Source organism: Atractosteus spatula, chromosome 5 (assembly GCF_055471065.1).
Source record: "Atractosteus spatula isolate fAtrSpa1 chromosome 5, fAtrSpa1.hap1, whole genome shotgun sequence".
Taxonomy (NCBI): Eukaryota; Metazoa; Chordata; class Actinopteri; order Semionotiformes; family Lepisosteidae; genus Atractosteus; species Atractosteus spatula.
This window is the reverse complement of record NC_142710.1, coordinates 9,883,590-9,911,513: the sequence shown is the minus strand read 5'-3', so window position 1 is coordinate 9,911,513 and position 27,924 is coordinate 9,883,590. Positions and strand designations below refer to the sequence as shown.

Below are 27,924 nucleotides of genomic sequence, written 5' to 3'. Positions count from 1 at the left end.
AGGAGATACAGGAGGGACTGACTGTATCCAGACTGATTAACTTCTCAAAGGTGTTGACAAGAAAGTGGGTTTCCATCACAGCACAGGAGTACTGCTTTACACAAACAGTGGTGGGAGTGTGAAACAGGTTCCACAACCCCTTAGAGTAACATGAGATGAGATGGTCGGACTAATGAGTTTCTAGTAATTATCAGACACGCGGGGTGTTGTCAGTCCCTGTGGAGGGAAGCAGAGCTGCTGCACACAGAGATCAGGGGCTCGCTGTTGAGCTGGGTGGATGGAGATCACAATCACACCCACATGACACTGCCCTGTCCACCAGCTCCTCCAGCGTCTCTCGGGGGAGAGATGGGCTCGTGACTCTCTGCAGCGCTCCGCAGGTCTGTGCGGCTCACAGGGGGGTCACTGAGCAGGTGAAGCACGAAGCCCTGGACGTACCCTGCTGGCCCACACGCTGCAGGGCAGAGCCAGACAGCAGGCTGGGCTCACTGGCCTGGAGAGAGAGACACAGCAGGCTGGACTGCTCGCAGTAAGAGCTCACACCTGGATAGTGAAATCCTCTGCACCATGTGGAGCTGTGACACCCCTCTGTCACAACACAGCTGGAGGAGATCCTGGAGCCAAATAACTCCCAACGATTAAACAGCTGGATGGGCCAGCTGGCCTCCTCTTGTCTGTCACCATCATGCTCTGATCTTCTCATGCTGTGTGAGCGAGTTAGTATTTTATTGTTTTGATTATTGGGAACACAAACAACTGGATTGACTTCACCTGAGCAGCTACTGACATCGACGTTTATTAAAAAAACTTCTTTCTGTCAGTCCAAAATGACACAGTAAGTCACATCTCTTACAACACCACACCTTCCCCAAACAACAACCACCAAAGCCGTTTCATAACTGCAGCTCTAAACCACTCCCCCTGACAACCCTAATCACACCCCTAACAACCACACCCCCTAATAATCACACCCCTGCAGCTCTGTGCAGATCCAGGAAGTGAAACTCAGAGATCAGTTTCGTTTTACTAGAAACAGCCTCACTGCAGCTCCATCTCTACTGCTCCTCTCTGTGCAGTTTCTACTTGTCAGAAAAATGGCAGAAGGCACTTTTCCATTTTCTCAGGACCAGTTCTGCTGCTCAGTGTGTCTGGATTTGCTGAAGGATCCAGTGACTCTGCTCTGTGGACACAGTTACTGTAAGGGCTGTATTAAGAACTGCTGGGATCAGGAAGATCAGACTGGGATCTACAGCTGCCCCCATTGCAGACAGATCTTCACCCCAAGACCTGATCTTCACAGAAACACCATCCTGGCTGAAGTGGTGGAGAAACTGAAGGAGACAGGGCTCAGTGGCCCTCCTCCTGCTCACAGTCCTGCTGGCCCTGGAGATGTGCTGTGTGATGTCTGCACTGGGAGACAGAGGGGAGCTGTGAAATCCTGTCTGGTGTGTCTGGCCTCTTACTGTCAGACTCACCTCCAGCCTCACTATGAATCTCCTGCTTTCAAGAGACACAAGCTGGTTGATGCCACAGGACAACTGCAGGAGAAGATCTGCTCCACTCATGACAAACTGCTGGAGGTCTATTGCCGTACTGATGAGAAGTGTGTTTGTTATCTCTGTCTACTGGATGAACACAGAGGCCATGATACTGTCTCAGCTGCAGCAGGAAGGACAGAGAAACAGGTGAGGACTTTGTGTCTGTTCATAAAGTGTCTAGTACAAGATGTAAAAAGGATATTTAGGATATTTGGTGTTTTAAGTGATCTCCAGACTGTATTTACTGTATCTGTAATGCTGGATCTCCACTGCTGAGTCCTGCTCATGTACTCAGCTGTGATCCACTGTGGTTGTGTCTCTGAAGTGTCTCCTGTTCTTCTGTCTGTTGTTCATTATCTCCTCCTCCTCACCTTCACTGTTTCCCTCTTTACTGTCCTCATGAAGCATGTCCTCATGTCGCACCGTACAACTTCACAGCATACTCAACACCTCTAGAACAGACTGCACCCTCATTAATGCACAGCACACTCAACACCTCTAGAACAGACTGCACCCTCATTAATGCACAACACACTCAACACCTCTAGAACAGACTGCACCCTCATTAATGCACAACACACTCAACACCTCTAGAACAGACTGCACCCTCATTAATGCACAGCATACTTCACCCTCATTAATGCACAACACACTCAACACCTCTAGAACAGACTTCACCCTCATTAATGCACAGCATACTTCACCCTCATTAATGCACAACACACTCAACACCTCTAGAACAGACTGCACCCTCATTAATGCACAACACACTCAACACCTCTAGAACAGACTTCACCCTCATTAATGCACAGCATTCTCAACACCTCTAGAACAGACTTCACCCTCATTAATGCACAGCATTCTCAACACCTCTAGAACAGACTACACCCTCATTAATGAAGTCCTGCTTTAATTTCAGCACAATAGTATTATTATTTATAATAATAAACTCTATTTTTATATGATAGATTTAAAATGGTTTCTCAAAGCACTTTACAGAACACAAAAGGTAGAAGGTAGAAGGGGGTTTTGGAAAACAGTATAAAAGCAAAGAAGCAGAAACAGACCCAGTTAAATTAAAACCCTTCTGAAACAGAAGATTGTGAGTCTGGATTTGAAAAAGCTCAGGGAAGGTGACTCTATGATATCCACAGGGATAGAATTCCAGAGCTCTGGGCTGCAGCAGGAGAAGCCCTGTCACCCAGAGTGCTGGCTTGGGGGACAGACAGGAGAGCAGAATTAGAAGAGTGAAGGTTGTGAGGTGGGGAGTAGGATGATAGTAACTCTGACAGGTACTGAGGTGTCAAGCCATGCAGAGACTTTTAGGGGATCATGAGGACTTTGAAGTCAACATGAAACCCGATAGGAAGCCAGTGCAGGGACTTCAGGACAGGAGTAATGTGATCACTTGCACTAGACCTTTTCAGAATTCTGGCTGTCATATTCTGGACATACTGAAGTTTGTTCACTGTGGGTTTAGATACTCCAGCGAGTGGAGCGTTACTGTAGTCAATATGAGTAAAGATGAAAGAGTTGACCAGCTTTTCAGCAACAATTAGATATAACATAGGACGCAGCCTGGCAGTATTTCTGAGGTGGAAGAATGATGTTTTGATCATTTGTTGAATATAGTTCAGGTGGGTAGCTGCGTCAGCATGCGTAGGCTGCAAAGGAACAAGTAATAGGTTTATTCCATACTGAAAAAAAGAAGAAAGAGAACACAACGTTTCGGCCGTGGAGCCTTCTTCAGGTGTCATAGGTGATCTTCTTCAGGTGATCCAGGATGACATATTTGTTGAATATGTCATCCTGGATCAGATACCACCCTCAAGTTATTCAATTTTGACTGTGACTCCAGTACAGTGTCATCCACAGATAAGGATACTGCATTGGTGTGCCAAGAAGCATGACTTCTGTCTTGTAGCAGTTTAAATGAAGGAAATTGTGAGTCGTCCATGAGTTTATGTCAGAGAAGCAATTAGAGCAGAGACATGTCAGTGTCAGTTTAGTATGGATGTACTGTACTGTAGATTTGAGTATCATCAGAATTCATACATGCTGAAGGGTAGGGGCCCAGTGTCAACCCCTGAGGAAGACCAGACTTAATGAGTCCAATTTCAGAGCTACAATCGCCGAGAGAGACAGAGTGAAAGTGATCAGTGAGGTAAGACTGGAACCATTGAAGAGCAGTGTCAGAAACTCCAAACACCGTCTCAAGACAAGAAAGTGAGAGGTCATGGCTGACAGTGTCGAAAGCAGCACTGAGTTCAGTAAGAATGAGGACAGAAAGAGAACAAGAATCAGAAGGCGTTAGAAGATCGTTAGTGACTTTGACCAGGGCAGTTTCTGTGCTGTGAGGTTGTCTGAAACCATATTGGAGTTCAAAGAGGATTATTTAACTGAAATCTAACAGCACACTGTAAACTTTCTGCATGAAAAGGTAATGAAAGGGTATGAAAGTTGGAGAGAGGGTGAAAGTTGTTCAGGCTGTCCAGAGCCATGATTCTCTTTCTCACACAGGGGTAACAGCAGCAGTTGTGAAGCCACTGGTACCACATCAGTGCTTAAGGATTCATTTCTTATACTGAGGACTATGGGGCAGAAAGCAGAGAAACAGGATTGAAATAAAGTGCTGGGAAGGGGATCTAATAGGCAGGTGGTGGACCTCAGACACATAAACCAGTGAACTGTGGTATAATACCTTCACCTGCTTTATTAAATACAAGACTCACGCTGGGCTCTGCTGGAGTCAATCTGACACAGAACATGTTTCCTTTTGTCCTCTGAAATGATCTGAATTTTCCCAGAAGCAGACAGGATGTGAGATGTGGTCGGACACAGGGTCTGCCTGGTCCAGAACCTCATCCAGCGGTCAAGCACGTCAGCCACAGGGTCTCCTCTGACCACTCAGAGAAACTAGTGGCAGCAAGGCTCATCAGCACTGCTGTAGTCCTCTGTTTTGAGATGCCGAGAGCAGTCAGGACACTGGTGTATATTGAGATGAATGAAATCTGAAATCTCTAGATTATGAAGGAACAAGTAATAGGTTTATTCTTCTTCAGGTGTGAGAAGGCTCCACGGCTGAAACGTTGTGTTTTCTTTCTTCTTTTTTTCAGTATGGAATAAACCTGTTGCTTGTTCCTTTGCAGCCTACGCATGCTGACGCAGCTCCCCACCTGAACTATCTCTAGATGATGTTTTATATATCATTTGAAACACAATTATCTTGTTTTTACATTTCACCTCACATACAGATGTGCAGACCCAGGTGTCAGGTGTCTGCTGCGCTGCACACGCTGCCGGTGTAGATTAGACATGAAACAGGAGCATGTCAGACAGGACCAGGAAACACATCTCGTGTGGATAAGACATCAGGGATACAGAGTGTGGATTTCCCAGGGTGACTCTAAGGGGTGTCTCTGTGATGTGATTCTCTTACAGCAGAAATGTCCTGAGTGTCTCTGTTTCTCCACAGAAGCAGCTGGGGGAGACACAGACACAAACCCAGCAGAGACTCCAGGAGAGAGAGAAGAAGCTGCAGGAGCTGAGACAGGCTGTGGAGTCACTCAGAGTGGGTATTTACCAGAGGAGTGGACACACAGACACACATTTCCACAGCTGGACACTGGACAGTACCCTTTGGAAACAGAGCATACAGCATAATGTAGTTTGATTTTTTTCCTGTGTAATAATCCAGTGTGCGTCTCCTCCCTCAGAGCTCTGCACGCACAGCAGTACAGGACACTGACAGGATCTTTACTGAGCTGATCCGCTCCATTGAGAGAACACGCTCTGAGGTCACACAGCTGATCAGAGCTCAGGAGAGGGCTGCAGTGAGTCAGGCTGAAGGACTTCTAGAGCGACTGGAGAAGGAGATCACTGAGCTGAAGAGGAGAGACTCTGAGCTGAACCAGCTCTCACACACAGAGGATCACATCCATTTCCTCCAGGTAACATCTCTGCTCTGTGACTCTGCAGTACAGAAGGGTGTCTCTCACACAGAGCTGCTCCTGGCTTCTCCCCAGGAATGTGTGCTCTGTTTGACTGGAAACTCCTCTTTCTTCCCTGCTGCAGAATTTCCAGTCTGTATGTGTCCCCCTTGGAGCTGGAGACTCACCCAGCACCCCTGTCCGTCCACAATTCTCTCCTGAGGTAGTGAGGAGAGCTGTCTCTGGACTGAAAGAGCGACTGGAGGATCTCTGCAAGAAGGAATCAATAAAGATTTCCACAACAGGTTAATATAGAAACACACTGATGTCTTTCTGGACAGCTTATATATTTCCTGTTTCTCTCTTATATTGTCAATGGATTTTCTGTGCAGTGACTGTATTTATCAGAGCAGCTTATCAGTCAATGATTCAAATTCTAGGTGAAATATCTTAAAATCTCCAGTCCCACAAATCTTTATGACAGTAAGTGTGTTGTTATATTGTGCTGTATATAGTTTAACAGGAACGTTTTAATAGGGGCTACAGTACCAGTCCAGTAGAACATGTTATTCCTGTTACTCTGTTACTGCAGCCCTGATGAGACATTTCTCTGTGTGTCTCCCCAGTGACTGAAGTCTACAGTCTGCTGACTCCAGAACCCGGGTCCAGAGCAGAGCTTTTACACTGTGAGTCTGTTTTCACAACAGTCCCCCTCTGAAATACACCTGGAGCTCAAACACACAGCAGGAACAGTGATACAGAAACTGATACACACTCTGACACACACACTGATTTACACTCTGATACATGCTGATACACGTCTGAATTCAGAAAGTCAAGCTTGCAGACAGTCACTCTGTGTGGATCAGAGACACACTGTGTCAAACACACAGATAGACACAGAAGTTCCAGTGGGTGTAGTTTATTTAAGAAAATGCACTTTATTACAACAATGTGCAGTGCACAGTGCTTACAGAGAATACAATTCTGACAACAACTCTTCTACAGAATTTAAATAGTCTCAAAAAGAGTGATTGTCCATGATCAATCATTCTATTTTGCAAGTGGTCAGTGTGGCTGGTTCACACAATAAGAGCCCCTCCAAGCCTCCTGGGTGTTACCACTGGCTGCAGTCCTGGCTCTGAAACTGCGATTGTCCATTTCTCAACAGGAGCACTAAGGAACAGTTTTTCTGGGTTTTCTTCAGCCCTCAATACTGTCCAGTGCTCTTTTGCTCTGATGAAACAGTTCAGCAGTTCAGTAGTCATATAGAAACCAATGCTCTCAGGCAGCGGATGTGGGACGACCTGGTGCTAGGCGGGTCTCAGGACATCCGAACGTCAATGCCGAGCCAAGGGGAATGAGAGACCCGGAAATATATATCCCCAGAGAGAGAGAGACACCGGAAAGCAGCAAAGCACAGGAAACTAGGGACAGGACAGAGTAGGAGCTCCCTCTGGCTGCAGAGGGCATGACAGTACCCCCTCCCCTTCATGGGCGGCTCCTGACGCCCATACAAATAAGTGAGCTGCACAGCACTGGGGGGAGGAAAAACCTCATTTAACTGAAAGGAAACCTCCGGGAGTCCACGGCTGAGAGCTACCCCCTCCTCCAGGGTAGAAACCTTTATTGGGTAGAGGAAGGGGGGGCTGGGGTAGTGCTCCGGAGACATAAAACAAAAAAAGAGAAGTAAACAAGCACAAACAACAACAGAAATAAACCTGAGAGACCAGGGTAACAAACCACAATAAACAGATAGGAACCAAGAGTTCTACAACACAGGGGACAGGGGGACCAGAGAAAAGGGGAAACCAGGAAGTGAAAAAAGCAAAACACCAGGCAGAAACAAACAAAAGGACAAAAACCCGGGAAAAATACCGCAGACTGGGCAATAGGCACCTTCAACATTCTATCACTGATATCGGAGTGGACAGCCTGAGGAAAGCCAGGCACAAAGCCCGCTCACAGGCACAGGAGTCGGAAAAAGAACCTTGCGATTAGAATAGGAGAGCTGAGAGAAAAAAAAAGCCCAGAGGAAAAAAAACTGCGGAAAAACAAAAAAGCGCCGCTCGCAGGGTCAGTAGGAGGCTCAGCGTTCTGTCACGGATGTCGGAAGGGACAAATCGTGGAGAGGCAGGAGAGTGAAAAAGACCCTATGCGTAGCGACGAGGCGGAGGTTAGCCCAGGCTCAGCTGTTCAGGAGTCGTATAGAAACCAATGCTCTCAGGCAGCGGACGTGGGGTGACCTGGTGCTGGGCGGGTCTCAGGACATCCGAACGTCAATGATGAGCGAAGGGGAATGAGAGACCTGGACATATATATCCCCAGAGACAGAGACACCGGAAGGACAGAAAAGCACAAGGAACTGGGGACAGGACAGAGTAGGAGCGCCCTTTGGCTGCGGAGGGCATGACACCTCTCTGGTCACCAGCTCTGGTGCACAGTCATCCAGCTGAGGGCCTTCAGCTTGTTGTCTAGTCCTCTGGGTTGAGTCTTTACCCAGGTCTCCCATGGGATCGTCAGCCCCTTCCCGGTGACCTGTAGGAATATCTGTCTCTCCCTGGTGACTAGTTCCTCCTTTCTCTTCCTTGTATAGTGCCTTTTGTTGGTGCAGAGCTCTGGCTGTCTCATGGCCTCATACCTCCTAGTAGGTCTCCGGTCAGTTTTCTGCTTTAGGACTAGTGTTTGACACCGGATCAGATGCTTCACTGGGAGGGAGAACCACAGCCTGACAAAGTACTGAGAATTGTGACTGATGGGGTCCAGCCCCTAGTGACAGAGGTTGCAGAAGAAGATGCAGTGGAGTTTCAGGGGGAAATTCGGCACATCTCTCCCCCTTCCTCAGTCTGGCACATCTGGCTCCTTGTGATGTACTCGTACCTGTTCCACCATCCCTTGCAGAGCTTGTCTGAGTCTGGCTGACAGAGGGTACACCACGACCAGGTCAGCTAAAGCCAGCAGGGTGTCTGCCTTCAGCACCCTCACTTTCCCCATGAGAGTCAGCGTGCGAGTCTTCCACAGGCCCAGTTACACGTTGACCTTGACGGTCCTCTCTGTCCAGTTTATGTTCTTGTTGTCCCGGCTCTGGAATGAAACCACCAGTATCATTAGGGGCTCCATGCAAAGCTTGAGACCTTCTGGCGGCATGTTCCTGTCCCTCCAGGGTCCAAAGAGCTTGCCCTTGCTCTTTCTGTTTATTAGCCTCAAGTCTGAGGCTCTGCAGTACTGCTCCCTGACCTGCAGCCCACTCTGCAACCCCCTGTCTGAAATCAGGAACAGCGTCATGTGTACTGGGAGATCTTGAGGACTTCCCCTGTGCCTCTGCCTACAGCTCTGTAATGAGAACATAGAGAAGAGGTGAATGAGGACACCCTTGTCCTACTCCAGATTCCTGGGGGATGAAATCCCAAAGATGTCTGATCATGTTGACCCTACTGCCCACTTCAGAGTACAGTATCTCTGTCCAGCAGCTGAAACTTTCTCAGAATCTAAAGTGCTCCAGCCCTCTGAACAGATAGCTGTGGTTTACTGTGTCGAAGGCTTTCTCCTAGTCCAAGCTCACCACCATCATGGGCACGTTCTGGTCCTCGGCCCAGGTGATGGCATCTCTGGTGAGCTGGAGGTTCCAGCTGACTTATCACCCTCCCACCCCACATGTCTGGTCACTGTTGATGAAGTGGGGCAGGGCGGTCCTCAGTCTAATGGCCAGTAGCTTGGACACGATCTTGATGTCCATGCAGAGCATCTTTTGAACCCCTCCTGAAGTGCTGAGAGATGACACCTTCCCTCATCCTGTGTCCAAGCTTTTTGCTGATGGAAGAGCTCTTGTTCCACCTCCACCAGGTCTGCCACTGGGGTGTCCCAGAAGCAGGTGTGGAATTCCTTGGGAAGTCCGTCTTGCCACAGCCCTTTTCCATTCTCCATCTGTCAGAATGTGTCCGAGTCTGAGACCCTGGATTTGTGAATAACTGGAATATTCAGGAGCAGAGCCAGTCTCACAATAATGATGGTATGATGACAGTGCTCTTCCCCTGCAGCTTCACAGACACACAGCCTCTTGTGAGAGGCAGCAGTGGGACTCTGGTACAGGGGCTCCTCTGGGGCCTGTAGGCCTCTCTCTTGTCTGAGAAATGGCTGCTTCTCTTCACACGTCAACCAGGCTGATGGGTCAGCAGGAAGAAACAGCCAGAACTTGATCTGTCTGAACAAACAGAGCGATAGGAAAACCCAACATCATTTGTTCTTGATATCCTGCCAAAATCAGAATGTCTTAGGTTATTGTTGGTCAGTCACTAAATCTTTAAGTACAAAACATTCAAACGCTTTTAGACTACAGTCTGCAGACATCAAATAGACTTGAATTGGGAATTACCCAGTAAAATGCAGGAGAGGTATAAGTTGAAGGGGGAAGAAACAGTATTTCTGTGTATTTTGCGCAGATTAATGTGAAGAGATAGGGGAATGACAGACAAAAAGAAAAAGAATTTAGGACGACACACAACCCGTTACACAGTTTGTTCATTGCTGGCTTGCTGTTTACTGGGACCAACAGTAACAGGAAGCCAACAGCAGGTATAAGTCATCGTAAATGTATTCTGTTCAGTGTTGAAAGAGTGAGCAAACACTCTGTACAGGACATGTTTCTGCAGTTTCACATCAAGAAGAACAGATGTTTGGAAAGCTGTGTCAATTCTACTTGTCACAGAAATGGTAAAAATGTCACACGTTTAAGATCAAGATCTCTTTATTTGCCATATACAATCTCTTGCATTAGGAATTCATCTTTTCACATACAGGACCCCAGCTTGCTCTCCATGAGACACAGACACACAGACAGAGAGAAGCTTGGGGTCACAGTACAGCCTGTTTTCCTCAGAGCAGCTCAGACATGTCAGAGTCAGGTGCTCATGGTTAGTTTAAGAGGGGTATTTACTGGGGCTGTAGGGCTCCTCTTACTGGCCAGGGGTAATAACTTTGGGGTCTTTCTCTTCTGCCCAGCTGGTGTTCTCACATGGTCCTGGTCATTAAGAGAGCCAGTGGTGTGTTTCACTAAGAATGACACTGGAGTGTCAATATTATTTCACTAGTCCCACCAGAGTGAGTGTGAGAGAGGTTTAAAAAGAAAGGGGAGCAAAAACCTGTTTAAAAACATAATGGAAGAGATTCTATTAAAAAACAAACAAGGAAACGGAATACTGGAAGTAACAAATGAGGTTTAATTCTACTGCATGAAGACTTCAAAGGAGAAATGTTGCATATTTTTCTGTCTTACATTACTTTGCAGCATAGAATTAGCTTCTTCTTTTTCTTTTGCAACCTGCAACAGCTTATACAGCTCTCCCACTCTACACACATAAGTAGAAGATTATGTTTGAAATATTTGACATATTTCCCACACCATAAACCTATTCACTTTCCGTAAACTCTATGATTTAGACCATTGTGAACTAGAAATATAACCCGAGGAGATTTTTCTCATCATAAATAATAGCTTGCATCTTGTTTTACATTCAGGTTTTTCTGAAATATTCTGTGTTTGGGATAGCAGATATTTTAATGTATACAAATTAGGTACAATTACCATTTTTTGTAAGATACTATATATCATTTATTTATATTCTACACATGTGTACGATGGATGAGGTTGTCTGAGATGTCTTGATGAATGCATGAGCCATACACAAAAACACAGGAGCGCACTGTCTGTGTGTCAGTCTTCCTGGATCAGGCCTGGTGTGGACATGTGCTCACCATGGTGCGTGACTGGTCATCTCTCACTGTCCAGCTGATGTCCAGAGATCAGGCAGTGTGACCAGTGAGCAGGACATCACTGTATCTCAGTCAGTGATACTGGTCACTGTGGGGACGGGTCACTCAGGCTGTGTGAGAATTGCCAACACTTTCACTCATCTGACTGAACAAGGAACAGTTTTCAGTATCAATGATTGGTCTTTAAATGTGAAATATTCCTCACTGTTGTTAACAGCAGACTGTTAATTTCTCATCTCTCAGTGGCTCAAGCACCAGACTCCAGGGTGTCCTGTGATGTGTCTGTGTGTCTTATTGCCTTGTGCTGCTCAGTCTTATTGAGTGAGACTCCAGTCTTACAGCCACTGCTGCTCACACTCACTGACACTCTGATCACACTGCAGTGGAGACTGGGGATCCTGAAATGGACTGACTGCAGACTGTAGGATAAACTCTGGTATAATAACAGGTATGAAGCAAGAAAGGTCTTTAATACAATAAATATCTACTCTCTCTCTCTCTCTCTCTCTCTGTAGATGCTGTGAAGCGAGCTCCTATCCCTAAATCACGTATGTACACTGTGTGAAACTCTGCTGACTGACAGCACTGACTGTACTGACATCTTATTACCAGAGTGTGACTGTGATTAACAGTGTTTGTATCTCTGTGTTACAGTGTGTGACTGTGATTAACAGTGTCTGTATCTCTGTGTTCCAGTGTGTGACTGTGATTAACAGTGTCTGTATCTCTGTGTTCCAGTGTGTGTCTGTGATTAACAGTGTCTGTATCTCTGTGTTCCAGTGTGTGTCTGTGATTAACAGTGTCTGGATCTCTGTGTTCCAGTGTGTCACTGTGATTAACAGTGTCTGTATCTCTGTGTTCCAGTGTGTGACTGTGATTCACAGTGTCAGTATCTCTGTGTTCCAGTGTGTGACTGTGATTAACAGTGTCTGTGTCTCTGTGTTCCAGTGTGTGTCCGTGATTCACAGTGTCTGTATCTCTGTGTTCCAGTGTGTCACTGTGATTAACAGTGTCTGTATCTCTGTGTTCCAGTGTGTGTCTGTGATTAATAGTGTCTTTTCTCTGTGTTCCAGTGTGTGTCTGTGATTCACAGTGTCTGTATCTCTATGTTCCAGTGTGTCACTGTGATTAACAGTGTCTGTATCTCTGTGTTCCAGTGTGAGACTGTGATTAACACTGTCTGTATCTCTGTGTTCCAGTGTGTGTCTGTGATTAACAGTGTCTGTATCTCTATGTTCCAGTGTGTCACTGTGATTAACAGTGTCTGTATCTCTGTGTTCCAGTGTGAGACTGTGATTAACACTGTCTGTATCTCTGTGTTCCAGTGTGTGTCTGTGATTAACAGTGTCTGTATCTCTGTGTTCCAGTGTGTGGCTGTGATTAACAGTGTCTGTATCTCTGTGTTTCAGAATGGCAGTGGATCTGCAGTGCTGCAGGTAGGACTGTCTCCTCTTGATGACACAGGGGCTGTTTTAAGCCCTCGTGTCAGAGGTTATTGAATACAGTCTCAGACGATCTCTTTAGTGTTAATTGGTTGTTCCTGTTAGGTAAATAGAAGATGTATTTCAGTATCATGTCTGTAACGTAGTACATGAAATCCTATTGGGATCCTTAAGAGATGTTCACCTTGTGGCCAGCAGAAAGTTCTTCCAGAGGGGCTGAAGGTGTTCCAAAACTCGTTCTACCCAAAGGCCATGTCCTGTGAGTTCTGCTCACTCCTTTGTCAGTGTCACTCCTTCGTGAGGGTCTTCAGGCTGAATTTTGCAGAGCCTGTGACCCTGGATTTTGAGAATAAATGTGAAATATCAGGAGGAATCAGAAGCAGAGCCATTAACAATCAGCTGTCCAAATCCAAGGGTACATGAGCATTATGCATGAAAATAATGACAGAAACATCTTCACCTTTTGTAGTACAGATAATATAAAAAATACAGTCTCTGCTCATTTCTCAGCTGCTGTAATCTTTCTGTTAGTGTCGGTCATTGTCCTCTGTCTCTCTCTTACTCTGGGCTCTCCTGCAGCTTGTTGTCCTCTGTCTCTCTCTCTCTCTCTCTCTCTTACTCTGGGCTCTCCTACAGCTTGTTGTCCTCTGTCTCTCTCCCTTACTCTGGGCTCTCCTGCAGCTTGTTGTCCTCTGTCTCTCTCTCTCTTACTCTGGGCTCTCCTGCAGCTTGTTGTCCTCTGTCTCTCTCTCTCTTACTCTGGGTTTTAAAACAATATCTTCCCATTCCATGTTTAAATACCAGTTTCCTATCTGAAAATGACATAAACTAGATTTGAATCCCTGTAAACACATCCTTGTACCTGGGGGGAATTTTTGCTGCCTGTACCTGTTTAACTACCGTATGTCTCCTAACAGCAGTGCCCTTTTTCAGATTACCGTACGTCTTGTAAGACTGGGCCAAAACACAGAACACACAACAAACCCCATTTTTCTCTGTTTTTATATATCCTGATTTACAGGAGGATGTATCAAGTAAGAAAAGTTTATTTTCATCTGGGCATGAATGTTTTTCCCCATATGCTCCCCAGTCTCAGTGTGTGTTTCAGTCTATACTGCCCTGCAGTGTATAAAAGGGGAGTGAAGGCAGGTCTGGTCAGGCTTGTCTGAAGGCACAAGAGAAGCACTGTCTCTCTTAAAGGGCTTTAAAGTTGGTGCTAAATCCTTGGAAGTAGGGTGAGGTTTTTTTTTGCAATATAAGGATTATTTTTGTGTTTTTCTCCATGGTAAAGATTGTTTTTCTTTTTGTACAGTTTGTGGCCTTATTCATCTTGTTTGGTGTTTCTTCCCTCTTTTGCATTGCTTTTCCAGGGAAACTGCAGCTACACTTTGTCTTTTTCCCACTGTGCTGCGCTAGGAAATCAGACCCTTCCCACTGCGCTCCCTGAGGCTGTGATTGATCTGGGAATAAACCTGAGAGCTGTGAGCTCTACTGAGACAGGCTGCAGTGATGGGGGTTCAGTAAGAGACTCAGTGGGGTGTTTGTCTCAGAATAGATCAGTCATTTCAACATCAGCTCATTAATCACTACTGTCAGTAGAGATTGGGGTTTTTACCTCAGATTTGGGTTTGTCTTCACAGGGCAGGGGGACTAAATTTAGCTTCTGTGTTTCCATATCAGACAGGTCTTTATCTCCTTAGTGTGACACAGTGACTGTGTGTCTAAGAATTTATGTGTGAAAAAAACTACTATAACAGTTGGGGATATGTAATTTGAATTGAGGAACTATTCCTAGGCCAAGAGTAATACAATAAATAATGTATTTCCTGCCAAGATAAGAAGTTCACTTACTCATGCCAGCACTGTGAAAGGAAGGGGCAGTAGAGTATTGAGCTGAGAATTGCCCTCCTCTCAGGACAGAGGGTAATTAATTCTGATCTCTCTTTACTGACAGTGTTTCAATGACATGAAGTCAGTCAGTGTCTCTGTGGCCTGTTTTCCTCAGAGCAGCTCAGACATGTCAGAGTCAGGTGCTCATGGTTAGTTTAAGAGGGGTATTTACTGGGGCTGTAGGGCTCCTCTTACTGGCCAGGGGTAATAACTTTGGGGTCTTTCTCTTCAGCCCAGCTGGTGTTCTCACATGGTCCTGGTCATTAAGAGACCCAGTGGTGTGTTTCACTAAGAATGACACTGGAGTGTCAATATTGTTTCACTAGTCCCACCAGAGTGAGTGTGTATTGGTGTGTTTGCCTGCGATATTGGGGACCTTGTTTCAAACAGGAGTGATCTAGAGGGTGTCTGTGTTTCCAGACTGATAGACTCTCCTGTGGAGTAAGTCAGTGTTTGACACTGTGTCCTGTTCTACACAGAATAAGTGTGAAATATCAGTGGAAGATGTTGTCATGATGGCTTCAGAGTTGCAGTGTCCAGAAGAGGGCGACCTCTCTCATCACTGAAATAAAGGCGCTCTGAGCCCAGAAATGAATTCAGGTATTAATAATAATTGCTTAGACTTATATAGCGCTTTACAGGTAATGGGGACTCCCCTCCACCACCACCACCACCAGTGTGTAGCCCCACCTGGATGATGCGACTGCAGCCATAGTGTGCCAGAACACTCCCCACACATCAGCTCTCAGTGGGGAGGAGAACAGAGTGATGAAGCCAGTTCAAAGAGGGGGGTTATTAGGAGGCCATGATGGGTAAAAGCCAGGGGGAAATTTGGCCAGGACACCAGGGTTAAACCCCTACTCTTTTCAAGAAACACCCTGGGATTTTTAATGACCACACAGGACCTTGGTTTTAAGTCTCATCCACAGGACAGCACCTGTTTACAGTATCATGTCCCCATCACTATACTGGGGAATTAGGACCCACATAGACTGCAGGGTGAGTAGTTGGCCCCACTCACACCTCTTCCAGCAGCAGCCTTAGTTTTTTCCAGGAGGTCTCCCATCCAGGTACTGATCAGGCTCACACCTGCTGAGCTGCAGTGGGCTGCCAGTTGTGAGTTGCAGAGTGATATGGCTGCTGGTGTTTTTATAAATTCATGTAGGTGACTTTGTCAGGCTTTCTAGGCTCCAGGAGTCCAAAAATAAGAGCTGATAAGAATATCTTTGATCTTCACTAGATTGACAGGCAGACAGGCAAAGGGGAGTATTTACTCAGTATTAAGTATTAATAGTTTACACTGAAGTATTAAGTATGAGGAGAGTATTAAGTCTGTGTTCATTAGTCATGCGAATTAAGCTTCTTGAATCGATTAAAACCCCCATTTGCTCTGGGCATGTATAAGTCCCGCCCCGCGTCTGTCAGAGGTCAGAGCTCACTGATTGACAGCTGGTGTCTCCTATCAGAGAGGCGGACAGTGAGCGCGAGCAGTCTGAAGTCAGTATGAACGCCTCTGTTTCTCTCGTCTTTCTCTCCGGGTTTCTGGATGTGTTATTTCTGCTTTAAACTGAACACTTTGGATATTTATTTGCATTTTCAAAGGAAGTGGGAAGGCTTTCTTATAGTTCAGCAAGGTTTTGCTTTTTCCATTATATTTTTTTTTCTGTAAAAACTTGCATTACACAGTCTTTGAATTCAGCACTTTTTTATTCTGCGTCGTCAGGAAAATGGTCTCAGAGAAGATGAACGAGCTGCTGAACTGGGATTTGAAATAAACCGGTTTAACAGACAGGCTGTCCAGTTTCTTACAGTATACAGGTCGCTGTGGTGGGTTGTGAAGTGTTTGAAAGCGAGTGGTCGGGCTGTAGTTTCTCCTGCAGTCCGGTCGGTCCTGTGTTTATTAATAATGTTGTTTAAAAAAATAAAGTTTCATCGCTGTGAAAACAAGTGTTTAATGTTTGTATTTAGAGGATATTGGGGATCACTCCCATGTGTAACACTAGTGAAACAGTGAAGAAGATGTCGTTTCTCTGGAAGGGAAGAGCAGTCATTAGTAATTGACTGGTGTTTCTCTCTCAGTGTGTTTGGGGTCAAAGACATTTCACAGTCTGATGGAGTTGAGTTGGACTGTGATCGGCAGGAGCCTGTTGTGATGTTTGTGTTTTATTCCCCAGCTGCTGTGACTCTGGACCCTGATACAGCTCACTGTGAGCTCAGCCTGTCTGAGGATGGGAAGAGAGTGAGACTGGGACAAAGGAAGAGTCTCTCTGACAATCCTCACAGATTTGATTATTGGCCCTGTGTCGTGAGCAGGGATGCCTTCACCTCAGGGAGACACTACTGGGAGGTGGAGGTGAATCGATACTGGAGAATAGGAGTGACCAGAGAGTCTGCAGAGAGGAAAGGATATTTCAGCTTCTCTCCCCAGCAGGGTTTCTGGTGTCTGGGCACTTACCCTGGTTTCTCTGCTCTCACTGCCCCTGTGACCCCTCTCCCCCTCAGTCTGCGGCCCAGGAAGCTGGAGGTGTGTGTGGATATTGAGGAGAGGAAGGTCTGCTTTTACACAGTGGAGTCCAGAGCTCATGTCTACACTTTCACTGACATGGTCTTCCCTCAGGGGGAGAAGATCTATCCTGTCTTCTGGACCCGGGATTCAGATAAAGACCTTGAGCTGCTGCCTGCTGTCAGTGTGGAGATTAAACCCATCACTGACTCATGAACACAGGCTGACTCTCTCCCAGCTCTCTGTCCACTGCTCACACTGGGAGACGGGTTTACTGACAGGCAGTGAGATGAGGTCAGAAATATAGAAGTAATTATAGAAACGATGATGTTGTGTTGTGTTTAAATGCGTTATATTAATTTTTTCAAAATTAAACGGGGGAAAATAACATGTATGACAGAGGGAGATACACCTCGCTACCAGCCTGCTGTACTCCTGACTTGTAAATATCTCTGGAAACCCTGCTGTGTTTTTTTTTCTAATTTTTAAGAAAATAAACTTTTAAAAATGAAATCCCGTGTGAGTCTCTCCTGCGCGCGCCGGTGACCGTGAAGCTGCCAGAACGGGGAGGGGCCCGCTGACGTCACCACAGCCAGGAGGAACAGGGACTGTGACGCAGACAGGAAGTGGCTCAGGGTGGTTATGGGAGTTGTAGTTTATCACCGGCGCTGTGTCTGTGAGCAAGTCCAGCCAGTCTAATACCCGGCTCCCTTTAATACAGGGAAACATGACTATATTCAGTATTGTATGTTCGTTTGGGGTTTATTTTTACTGTGGTGGTTTGTGAGAGGCGTTTTATTTGATCTCTGATCGTGATCCGGGGAAAAGTGGATGCTTCTTTCTAGTCTTTTCTTTATTTTATTTCCCAATAAAGTTTGGTAATGGGCCAGTGAAAGCTCTGCTTTCCTTCATATGAAGCCCAAAAGTTTGTTGGTACCGGCGAGTTTTTTTCTTCACGGACAGAAACTTGGGCTCCGTGTCAGTCTTGTGTTCTGTCCTGCCGTTTGGACATTTCATGTGGACGATTCTCTGTCCCCAGAGGGACTGTGTCCTGAGAGGTAGTTTTAACACACTCCCTTGTGCGCTGGTTAGTGTGGTAATTGTGAGACGCTCCCTAGAGCAAGCCGGTTAGAAGATGGCGACAGACCTGCTGTTCTAGTGAAAAGTGAAGTTAAACTCATTCCTGGTGTTGTGTTCAGCTGTGTTTAATATCTACAAACTAACCTGAAACACGAGAGACTGCACCGGGAGATTACTGCACCGCTTCGGCAGTTTGTGTATTCAACATCATTATCTGAGGGATTCTTTGTGAAACTTTGGCATGTACAGTATATAAATATATTTCATTTCGCTTATTTTAGTTCCTCTGTATTGGAACAAAACGCGCTACAATGCGTTACTTGTTCAACTTTTGTTTTAATCCCAGCCGTGTCCAGACTCTCAGAACAAGCTGAGAAACGTCCAGTTCAGGACTCTCAGTACCGCCCTCTCCGACCGCATCTGAAATATTTCACTTTGTTCTTCGTGACGCAGCGCTGTACCGCGGGAAAACACTGTTGACAAAATGAGTATCGAGCTTCGAGCTGTTCAGTTATTCTCTTAGAAATACATCTTATTATGCACATAAATTAAACTGCTTGACTAAAATGTCTCTATGACTACAATGTGGTAAAAACAATGTTGGTGGTGTTTCATCACCACCATTAACATCTGTGGTGATGAAATGCCTGGAGAAGCTGGTGTTGTCACACATCAACTCCTCCATCGCAGAGTCCCTGGACCCCTTGCAGTTCGCCTACCAGAACAACAGATCAGTGGATGATGCTGTCTCCCTGGCTCTGCATACCTATGGAAGCCCGTTTCCGCCAGGGAGTAAAAAAAAAACGCGCTATGGTATCTCAGAATTCCGATTTAGCAACTCAGAATTGCGACTTGGTAACTCAGAATTACGACTTAGCATCTCAGAATTGCGACTTCAAGTCTCACAGTTTTGACGTCACTTCTGGCGCTAGCAATGAAAGTACAGTAGGTTGCTCATCTGGCATAGGAAATCCACTGTTCACAATCCAGTCCAGGTACAGCGCCACATTCTACTGATACCTTCATACAATTACAGCTTCCATTATTTACAGGAGACTTTCTTTGAGTTTTTCAAATAAATCCACTGGGATATTTTTTCATGCTTCCTGTAAACACCTCCAAAGTTCAGTCTTAGAAGTTGGTTGTATTTTCTGCTTCTGCTGGTTCAAATCCAAATCCACTCTGTAACTCATCGTCCATAAAACCTCACTTATCTCAAGTGTCCAGTTTTGGTGTTCTAGGGCAAATTTTCTTCTCTTTTGTCTATTTCCTTTTCAAATAGTGACTTTTTGACAGATACACACCCATAGCATTGTGTTGTCTTCTTACAATGGAAGTATTGACAGAAACACTTGTGGATTTTTTTCAGATCTGATGCAAGAGTGATCAATACGTTCACTTCTGTCTATGTGATGGTGATGTTCTCAGTGGTCTACCAGGCCTTGCACGATTGTTAGGAGTCCCATTTTCTCTATATATTGTAGTAATTTTTATCTCCAGTTTTGGAAACTTGTTTTTCACTTATTTTCCTTTGGCCTATATTTTCCTAATGCAAGTGAACTGTCTTTATAGCCATTCTCATCAGAAATATCGCCTCTTGCCATTTCAGATGCACATGACAAAGACATGTGCAAGGCAGCTATGGTGTGTTTGGGTAGTTGTTTGAATGTCAGTGTCACTTTTAATGGAAAGTGTTTTAATATAATGTCAGTGACAGTTTTGGGATCAACTTGTGTTGGGAGGACACAGCTGTAACTTGTTTGATTGGACGGATGGAAGACTTAAAGTGCCAGAGGGTGCACAAAAGTAAAGAGTGGGCAAATTAAATACTGATAGATTTGATATTATATTTAGTGTACTCTTCTGTCAAATATATGTTTCTTGCATTATTTTCTGACACCAAAAACTAAATAATTTGGTCTCTGACTTCTGCACAGTACTGTACAGTATATTGATATTTTCACGTATTGTAGATTTTTTCACTTCATACAGTAGCTCCACAATCCCGAATGAACTTTTTTCCTTAAACCAGTATCAGCATATTGATCCACATAAAATGATGCTTTAAGTATGGTATTTTGAAACTGAAAATTGATAATACACTCTTCATTTTTAGATTGATGCCAGTGTCCTGATGTTAATGACAGATGAACAGATGAGGGATTATTTGCCGTCTTATGGAGACAGATTGGCAGTGATGGGATATTGTAGGAGACACGAAAAAGAGCCCAACAGTAGGAAATCAAAGCTTTTTGATGGACTGAAGTCAAAACTGAATAAAAGAAAAAAGTGTAAGCATCCAGAAAATATCACTCCTCATCAAGAGGTGACCACAGAGAGGAAAGTAAGGAAAGTGGAGTTGGGCTGGGTGGTGTATGAGGAAGGAGAAGGAGGCTTTATCCAGGTGAGAACCAAAAAGGGTGGTGGAACACGAAACTTAAGTGTTTCAAAGCACTGGAAAAAAAAGACCTCATAGCGGAGGCAATACGTTTGTTTTTCCCAGATGGAAAGAATGCACATGGAAATATTTCTGAGTTTGAGGTGGATCTGACAAATTATCAAGACGTTTCATTAGATGAGGACAGTACAGTGGGAGCTCTATATGAAGCCTCAAAGTTAACTGTCATGAGGTTCTATCAGTCAACCAAAAAGAAACATGACAGTGGTGGTGTGGAGACACAGCAAGAATCAAACACTGCATTTCCCTCACAGGAAAACACACAGGAGTTTACCTCTACAGACTCACTGATTGATCCACCATTGGAATTAGAAACATTAGATGTCATCTATGTTGGAAATACTGGAAATGATTTGAACTTAGGCAGTGATGACGTGGCACAATTTCATCCTGCAGATGTCACAGACGATTCCAGTTTAGCTCAGCAAAGTTCTACCATGTTTACTGGGGAAAATGTGGAGGATAGCAATATCATTACAATTTTCAATGGAGACCTCTCTGAGATGGGAGAACAAAGTCTAGAAGACACTTTGCCTCTGGCACAAGAACTCAGGGAACCAGACAAAAAAATCCTTGTTGTCCATCGCAGCCAGATACTATCTGAGCTTATTGAACATTTCCCTGATGAACGCCTTTCATATACTCAATCAGAAATTCAAGTAAAGCTTCTACTACCAAATGGGCAGTATGAGAATGGATATGATGAGGGAGGCGTTCTCAGAGATAGCCTCTCTGAATTCTGGCATGAATTCTATGAACAATGTACAACAGGCAGCACTTTCAAGATACCATTTCTCCGACATGACTATGGCAAGAAAAAGTGGCAGAGTATAGGTAAAATTATTTCTCTTGGTTGGCAGAAAGAGAAGTATTTGCCCATACTTGCCGAATATGCAAATACATATTTGCGCATACACCGAGCAGCTGAACTGGTCCTGAGAAACTGAAATACTGCCTTCTGCCATTTTTCTGACAAGTAGAAACTGCACAGAGAGGAGCAGTAGAGACGGAGCTGCAGTGAGGCTGTTTCTAGTGAAACGAAACTGATCTCTGAGTTTCACTTCCTGGATCTGCACAGAGCTGCAGGGGTGTGATTATTAGGGGGTGTGGTTGTTAGGGGTGTGATTAGGGTTGTCAGGGGGAGTGGTTTAGAGCTGCAGTTATGAAACGGCTTTGGTGGTTGCTGTTTGGGGAAGGTGTGGGGTTGTAAGAGATGAGACTTTCTGTGTCATTTTGGACTCAGCCTGACAATAAAATACTAACTCACTCACACAGCATGAGAAGATCAGAGCATGATGGTGACAGACAAGAGGAGGCCAGCTGGCCCATCCAGCTGTTTAATCGTTGGGAGTTATTTGGCTCCAGGATCTCCTCCAGCTGTGTTTTGACAGAGGGGTGTCACAGCTCCACATGGTGCAGAGGATTTCACTGCCCGGGTGTGAGCTCTTACTGCGAGCAGTCCAGCCTGCTGTGTCTCTCTCTCCAGGCCAGTGAGCCCAGCCTGCTGTCTGGCTCTGCCCTGCAGCGTGTGGGCCAGCAGGGTACGTCCAGGGCTTCGTGCTTCACCTGTGCAGTGACCCCCCTGTGAGCCGCACAGACCTGCGGAGCGCTGCAGAGAGTCACGAGCCCATCTCTCCCCCGAGAGATGCTAGAGGAGCAGATGGACAGGGCAGTGTCATGTGGGTGTGATTGTGATCTCCATCCACCCAGCGCAACAGCCAGCCCCTGATCTCTGTGTGCAGCAGCTCTCCTTCCGTCCACAGGGACTGACAACACCCCGCGTGTCTGATAATTACTAGAAACTCATTAGTCTGACCATCTCATCTCATGTTACTCTAAGGGGTTGTGGAACCTGTTTCACACTCCCACCACTGTTTGTGTAAAGCAGTACTCCAGTGCTGTGATGGAAACCCACTTTCATGTCAACACCTCTGAGAAGTTAATCAGTCTGGATACAGTAAGTCCCTCCTGCAGCTGAGATTCTCAGGGCTGTACTACTGAGAAGAGCCAGGATTTTGTCCTCAAGTCTTTTACAACAAAGGCATCCTAAAACACAAGCAAGTTCCCTCTTTTAGGAAGAGAACCACAAGCAAATGGAATCCTTAATACAAACACCTGTCACGCTCGTAAACCCCTCCTCCTAAGGAGGCTCCAGCCCTTCCTAGTTTAGTGTTGATCTCCTGCACCTGCCTCTGGTTCCTGCCCCCCGTGCTATACAAGCCAGGCGTTCCTGCCAGTCTGGGCTCAGCTGTGGAAGATGGACACCCGGAAGTCCAGGAGCGACTCAGCGGCACAGGCTTCATCACGGTGTCCTGATCTTCTGGGTCCGGGATGAGGGAGCGTCTGGCCCCGTGACCCCCTTTTATTCCCCCGACCCTCCGCCAGATCCCGCTCCGGCTTGTAACTCTGTTCGTCTGTCAGGATGGATCACCCAGTCTTGGACTATTGCTACACTCATGGATTCACCTCGGACTCCCTTGGACAGTTTGCCTCGGACACACCTCCCCCGAACACCAGCGCACCGTGGACACGCCCCTGTTTCCCTCCAGCCCCCTGCCTGCCTCTTTCCCCCTGTTTTCCTCACTCCTCCCCGGATTGTGCCGTCTGCCCAGGGTCCGGAAAGAGACGCGCTCGGCCGGCCGGTTTCCCTGCTGTAGCTCTTCTGCGTCAAAGGGGCCCTGCGTGTCGTCAGCGGCGTGGCCCTGCAGTTTGTAAGAGGGTCTCGGAGCCGGGGGTCCGCTCTTGGATGGTGACAGTTTCATCCGTGAGGGTCTGCTCATACCCCTTCTCCAACACTCCCTTGATTCTGGACACCCGCACCTGGTCACCCACATTGGAGTGAAAACTTGGGACGGTTTAATAATCATAATTCCTCACACTTCTATAGCGCTTTTCTGGACACTCCACTCAAAGTGCTTCACAGGTAATGGGGATCCCCTCCACTCCCACCAGTGTGCAGCCCCACCTGGATGATGCGACGGCAGCCATAGTGCGCCAGAACGCTCCCCACACACCAGCTCTCAGTGGGGAGGAGAGCAGAGTGATGAGGCCAGTTCAGAGATCACCCTAGACTGTTCTCCAGCCCTTAAGGGAGTCGTCTGGTGGGACGGAGGCCGGAGATCGCTCACTAGCCGTGTGGGAGAACTGGGGTTAGAAGAGCAAACGAGATCAGTTAGGACCCCAGTGGAGCGGGAGGTGTTTCTGTGGGGCGGGCGCCTCCACGTTTTTGTGTTGATAGTTCCGCTGAACCTCTCTACCGCCCCAGCCCCCACGTCGCTGGCCGGCACGAGATGTCCGGTCTTCTCGCGTTTGAGAGCACCTTGGGAGGTCCCGCTTAAGACATTCCTCTCCCCTCGGCCACTTGTGGCGTTGTGTAGGAGGAGCGCCCCTCTTAGGGAGTACACTTCGGGGGGAGAAGCCCCTACAGAGGCTCAGCCCCTCCAGAGGTTCAGCCCCGGCGGATTTAGACAACGCGACTATCCATGTGGAGATGTCCCGGAGACCGCCGTTGAACTCAGAGTAGTCTCTCTCCCCTGTCCACCACGTCGGCCTGCCCCTGCCCATCCATATCGGGCACCGGCGTCCTGGCTCTCTGCGGAGCTCGGCTAAGCCAGCCGATGGGACAGCCAGTCTGACCCAGGCTCACACCCCGGGATCACCAGACCCCCTAGGGGTATAATACAGCGCGCTCAAGCCCGCGGCGGACACGATCGCCTACCCTCTGACACGAATACGCACTTGTGTGCACATATTTCGGACACGAGGGGGCCGCGGAGGCGGAAATTTGGACCCAGAGACGCTGGAACACTTGGGAAGGCGGGGGCGGGACATCGCAACTCAGAACGACACACCATTGGCTCAGAAGGGGGCGGGACATCCAACACATAACGGGCGCCCGTTGGTTGAAAAAGGGGGGCGTGGCAGCTGTCAAAAAGTTTGATGGAAGGTGTTGCTTCTCCCTACTACAGTGTGTGATCTCCTGTCCCAGTCTGAGGAACAGACAGTGAGCCTGTCTCTCAATAATAATAATACAGTATGTGACCTCCTGTCCCAGCCTGAGGAACAGACAGTGAGCCTGTCTCTCAATAATAATAATACAGTGTGTGATCTCCTGTCCCAGTCTGAGGAACAGACAGTGAGCCTGTCTCTCGATAATAATAATACAGTGTGTGATCTCCTGTCCCAGCCTGAGGAACAGACAGTGAGCCCGTCTCTCGATAATAATACAGTGTGTGATCTCCTGTCCCAGTCTGAGGAACAGACAGTGAGCCTGTGTCTCAATAATAATAATACAGTGTGTGATCTCCTGTCCCAGCCTGAGGAACAGACAGTGAGCCCGTCTCTCAATAATAATAATACAGGGTGTGTTCTCCTGTCCCAGCCTGAGGAACAGACAGTGAGCCGGTCTCTCAATAATAATAATACAGTGTGTGATCTCCTGTCCCAGTCTGAGGAACAGACAGTGAGCCTGTGTCTCAATAATAATAATACAGTGTGTGATCTCCTGTCCCAGCCTGAGGAACAGACAGTGAGCCCGTCTCTCAATAATAATAATACAGGGTGTGTTCTCCTGTCCCAGCCTGAGGAACAGACAGTGAGCCGGTCTCTCAATAATAATAATACAGTGTGTGATCTCCTGTCCCAGCCTGAGGAACAGACAGTGAGCCCGTCTCTCAATAATAATAATACAGTGTGTGATCTCCTGTCCCAGCCTGAGGAACAGACAGTGAGCCGGTCTCTCAATAATAATAATACAGTGTGTGATCTCCTGTCCCATGCCTGAGGAACAGACAGTGAGCCGGTCTCTCAATAATAATAATACAGTGTGTGATCTCCTGTCCCAGCCTGAGGAACAGACAGTGAGCCCGTCTCTCAATAATAATAATACAGTGTGTGATCTCCTGTCCCAGCCTGAGGAACAGACAGTGAGCCCGTCTCTCAATAATAATAATACAGTGTGTGATCTCCTGTCCCAGCCTGAGGAACAGACAGTGAGCTGGTCTCTCAATAATAATAATACAGTGTGTGATCTCCTGTCCCAGCCTGAGGAACAGACAGTGAGCCTGTCTCTCAATAATAATAATACAGTGTGTGACCTCCTGTCCCAGCCTGAGGAACAGTGAGCCTGTCTCTCAATAATAATAATACAGTGTGTGACCTCCTGTCCCAGCCTGAGGAACAGTGAGCCTGTCTCTCAGTAATAATAATACAGTGTGTGATCTCCTGTCCCAGCCTGAGGAACAGACAGTGAGCCTGTCTCTCAGTAATGCTCTATATGCTGTATGTAAATGTACTATGATGTGTTCATTATATATGCTTTGGCAACACTGCAAAACAGCAGTAATACCAGCAGAGCTGCTTACAGTGTGGAGAGAGAGGAAGGAAGGAGAGAGGGAGGAGAGAGGGAGTGTGGAAAGAGAGAAAGAGGAAAGAGGGAGTGTGGAAAGAGGAGAGATATCACAGGACACTACTGGGCACTGGATATCACAGGACACTACAGGACACTGGATACCTGTAGCAGCGTGTATACAGTGTATACAGACACACTGACTGGACACTCCAGTAGCAAAGGTCTCAGGAAGCGGTGTGAGTGGGGCCAGCAGGGGGCGCTCACCCTGTGGCTCATGTGGGTCCTAATGCCCCAGTATGTTGTTCAAATAAAAGCTGCTGCAATTTTCACAAATCGCGATCTCTTAAACGCGTGTGATTTGAAGACTCTGTGTCATTTTCGCAAAGTTATTGACATCTGAAAAATCGTGGTCTCAAAAATAGGCATTTTAATAAGCGAAGGTTATGAAAACCGGAGAAAACAAATGACTCTGAACTACAGTATACCAGGGTTTCCTGTCTCCTTTTACAGATGGACGATAACATACCAGATTCACACTCACCTTTTTCTATACATACATTGTCACTGATCTCTGCAGTACTAAACACATCACACTGAATTAAACCTACAGTACAAGGTTCAGAAATATGTTTCTTGTCTTCTTCCACAGCTCGACAATAACACAGCAGATTTACACTCACCTGATTTTAAACAAACGGGATTTTTACAGTGTTAATTACAGTCCAGATTCAGAGCGAATTTTTACACACCGATATTTTACACAGAAGACCGACACAGCTTTGTGGATCTGTCTCTCGTGGTTTAATTGAATGTGGCGCTATGAGACAGGCAGTGCACTGGGATAGGGGGGTGCTGTTCACGAGCCAAGAGCATTAAAACACCCACACTGCTGCAGCTAAGTGTTTTACACCCCGGGGTTTGTGCAGCAATAACCCAGAGAGCGATCTTGGGCAGCGCACACACAGCTCCTCATTACAGAGCTCCTGCAGCCTTTCTTCAGTGTCAGCCAGCACTCAGGGAAGAGACTTGTACAACCCTTTCGACAAGGGTGAAACACACACAAGGGCAGTCAAGTGTATGACATGACATGGACAGATCTGAATGACATTTTAGGCTCTCGAAAAAAGTAAATAATTAAAGAGCCCATTTGTTTTTTGCCAAACATTCTTGCGATCGATTGACTGGCAAGCACTCCGCGATCGACTGATTGGGCACCCTGGTTTATATAGATTAAACAAGGCTGAACACAACACCAGGAAAGCGTTTAACTTCACTGTTTACACGAACAGTTATTTAGCAGCTCAGCCATCTACTAACTCGCCTGCTCTAGGGAGCGTCTCACAATTACCACACTAACCAGCGCACAAGGGAGTGTGTCAAAACTACCTCTCACGACACAGTCCCTCTGTGGACAGAGAATCGTCCACATGAAATGTCCAAACGGCAGGACGGAAGACAAGACTGACACGGAGCCCAAGTTTCTGTCCGTGAAGAAAAAAACTCGCCGCTGCCACCAAACAGATGTAAAATCCTGCGTTTGGTTTAGGGTTTTGGGCTTCCATATTGTAACGCTTCGGGGTTCAGGCAGGGACCCTTGCCGCATCAGGTCAGCCCCCCACCGTCAGAAACTCGAACCCGGGACTCCCGCGTCACTCAACAAGGACCCAGCCCGGTGAGCTAAAGAGAGATCTCTTTACAGCCCAGTAGCTGTAGTCCTGCTATCACAGGGAAGGGCGGCGACGTCACCGCTCTGGTAACCCGGCTCTTACACACCCTGATGGCCGTATGCGTTACAATATGAAGGAAAACAGAGCTTTCACCGGGCGATTATCTCGATTTATTGGGAACTAAAATAAAGAAAAGAGCAGGAAAAAGGAGTAACGGGCACAGCGCGTCCACACCGCACTTTACCCTGAGACACAGATCAAATAAAACTGATTTTATTTAAATGTTAAACGTAACTCT

The 27,924-nt window shown here is 46.5% G+C and overlaps 1 protein-coding gene across 2 annotated transcripts; it reads left to right on the top strand.

The window, feature by feature from the left end:
- Positions 1-1,023: 1,023 nt before the first annotated feature.
- Positions 1,024-17,513, top strand: LOC148834035 (E3 ubiquitin-protein ligase TRIM39-like). Of its 2 annotated transcripts, none has more exons than XM_088916225.1 (8): positions 1,024-1,685; positions 5,014-5,109; positions 5,255-5,488; positions 5,613-5,772; positions 6,094-6,153; positions 11,752-11,784; positions 12,646-12,672; positions 16,743-17,513. In XM_088916225.1, exons 1-8 carry the CDS (start codon positions 1,095-1,097, stop codon positions 17,285-17,287), a joined length of 1,746 nt encoding a protein of 581 aa, XP_088772351.1. In that variant the 5' UTR covers positions 1,024-1,094; the 3' UTR covers positions 17,288-17,513. The 2 variants fall into 2 exon arrangements, with proteins under 2 accessions (XP_088772351.1, XP_088772352.1); XM_088916226.1 differs by lacking the exon at positions 16,743-17,513 and adding an exon at positions 13,612-15,162.
- The last annotated feature ends 10,411 nt before the right edge of the window (positions 17,514-27,924 follow it).

What these genes read in the sequence shown, in the direction of transcription:
- LOC148834035 (XM_088916225.1), top strand. Translation starts at nt 1,095, where the DNA reads ATGGCAGAAGGCACTTTTCCATTTTCTCAGGACCAGTTCTGCTGCTCA. An exon ending in AGGCTGTGGAGTCACTCAGA is followed by an intron (nt 5,110 to 5,254) that starts GTGGGTATTTAC and finishes CTCCTCCCTCAG; the next exon opens with AGCTCTGCACGCACAGCAGT. An exon ending in CAGAGCAGAGCTTTTACACT is followed by an intron (nt 6,154 to 11,751) that starts GTGAGTCTGTTT and finishes CTCTCTCTGTAG; the next exon opens with ATGCTGTGAAGCGAGCTCCT.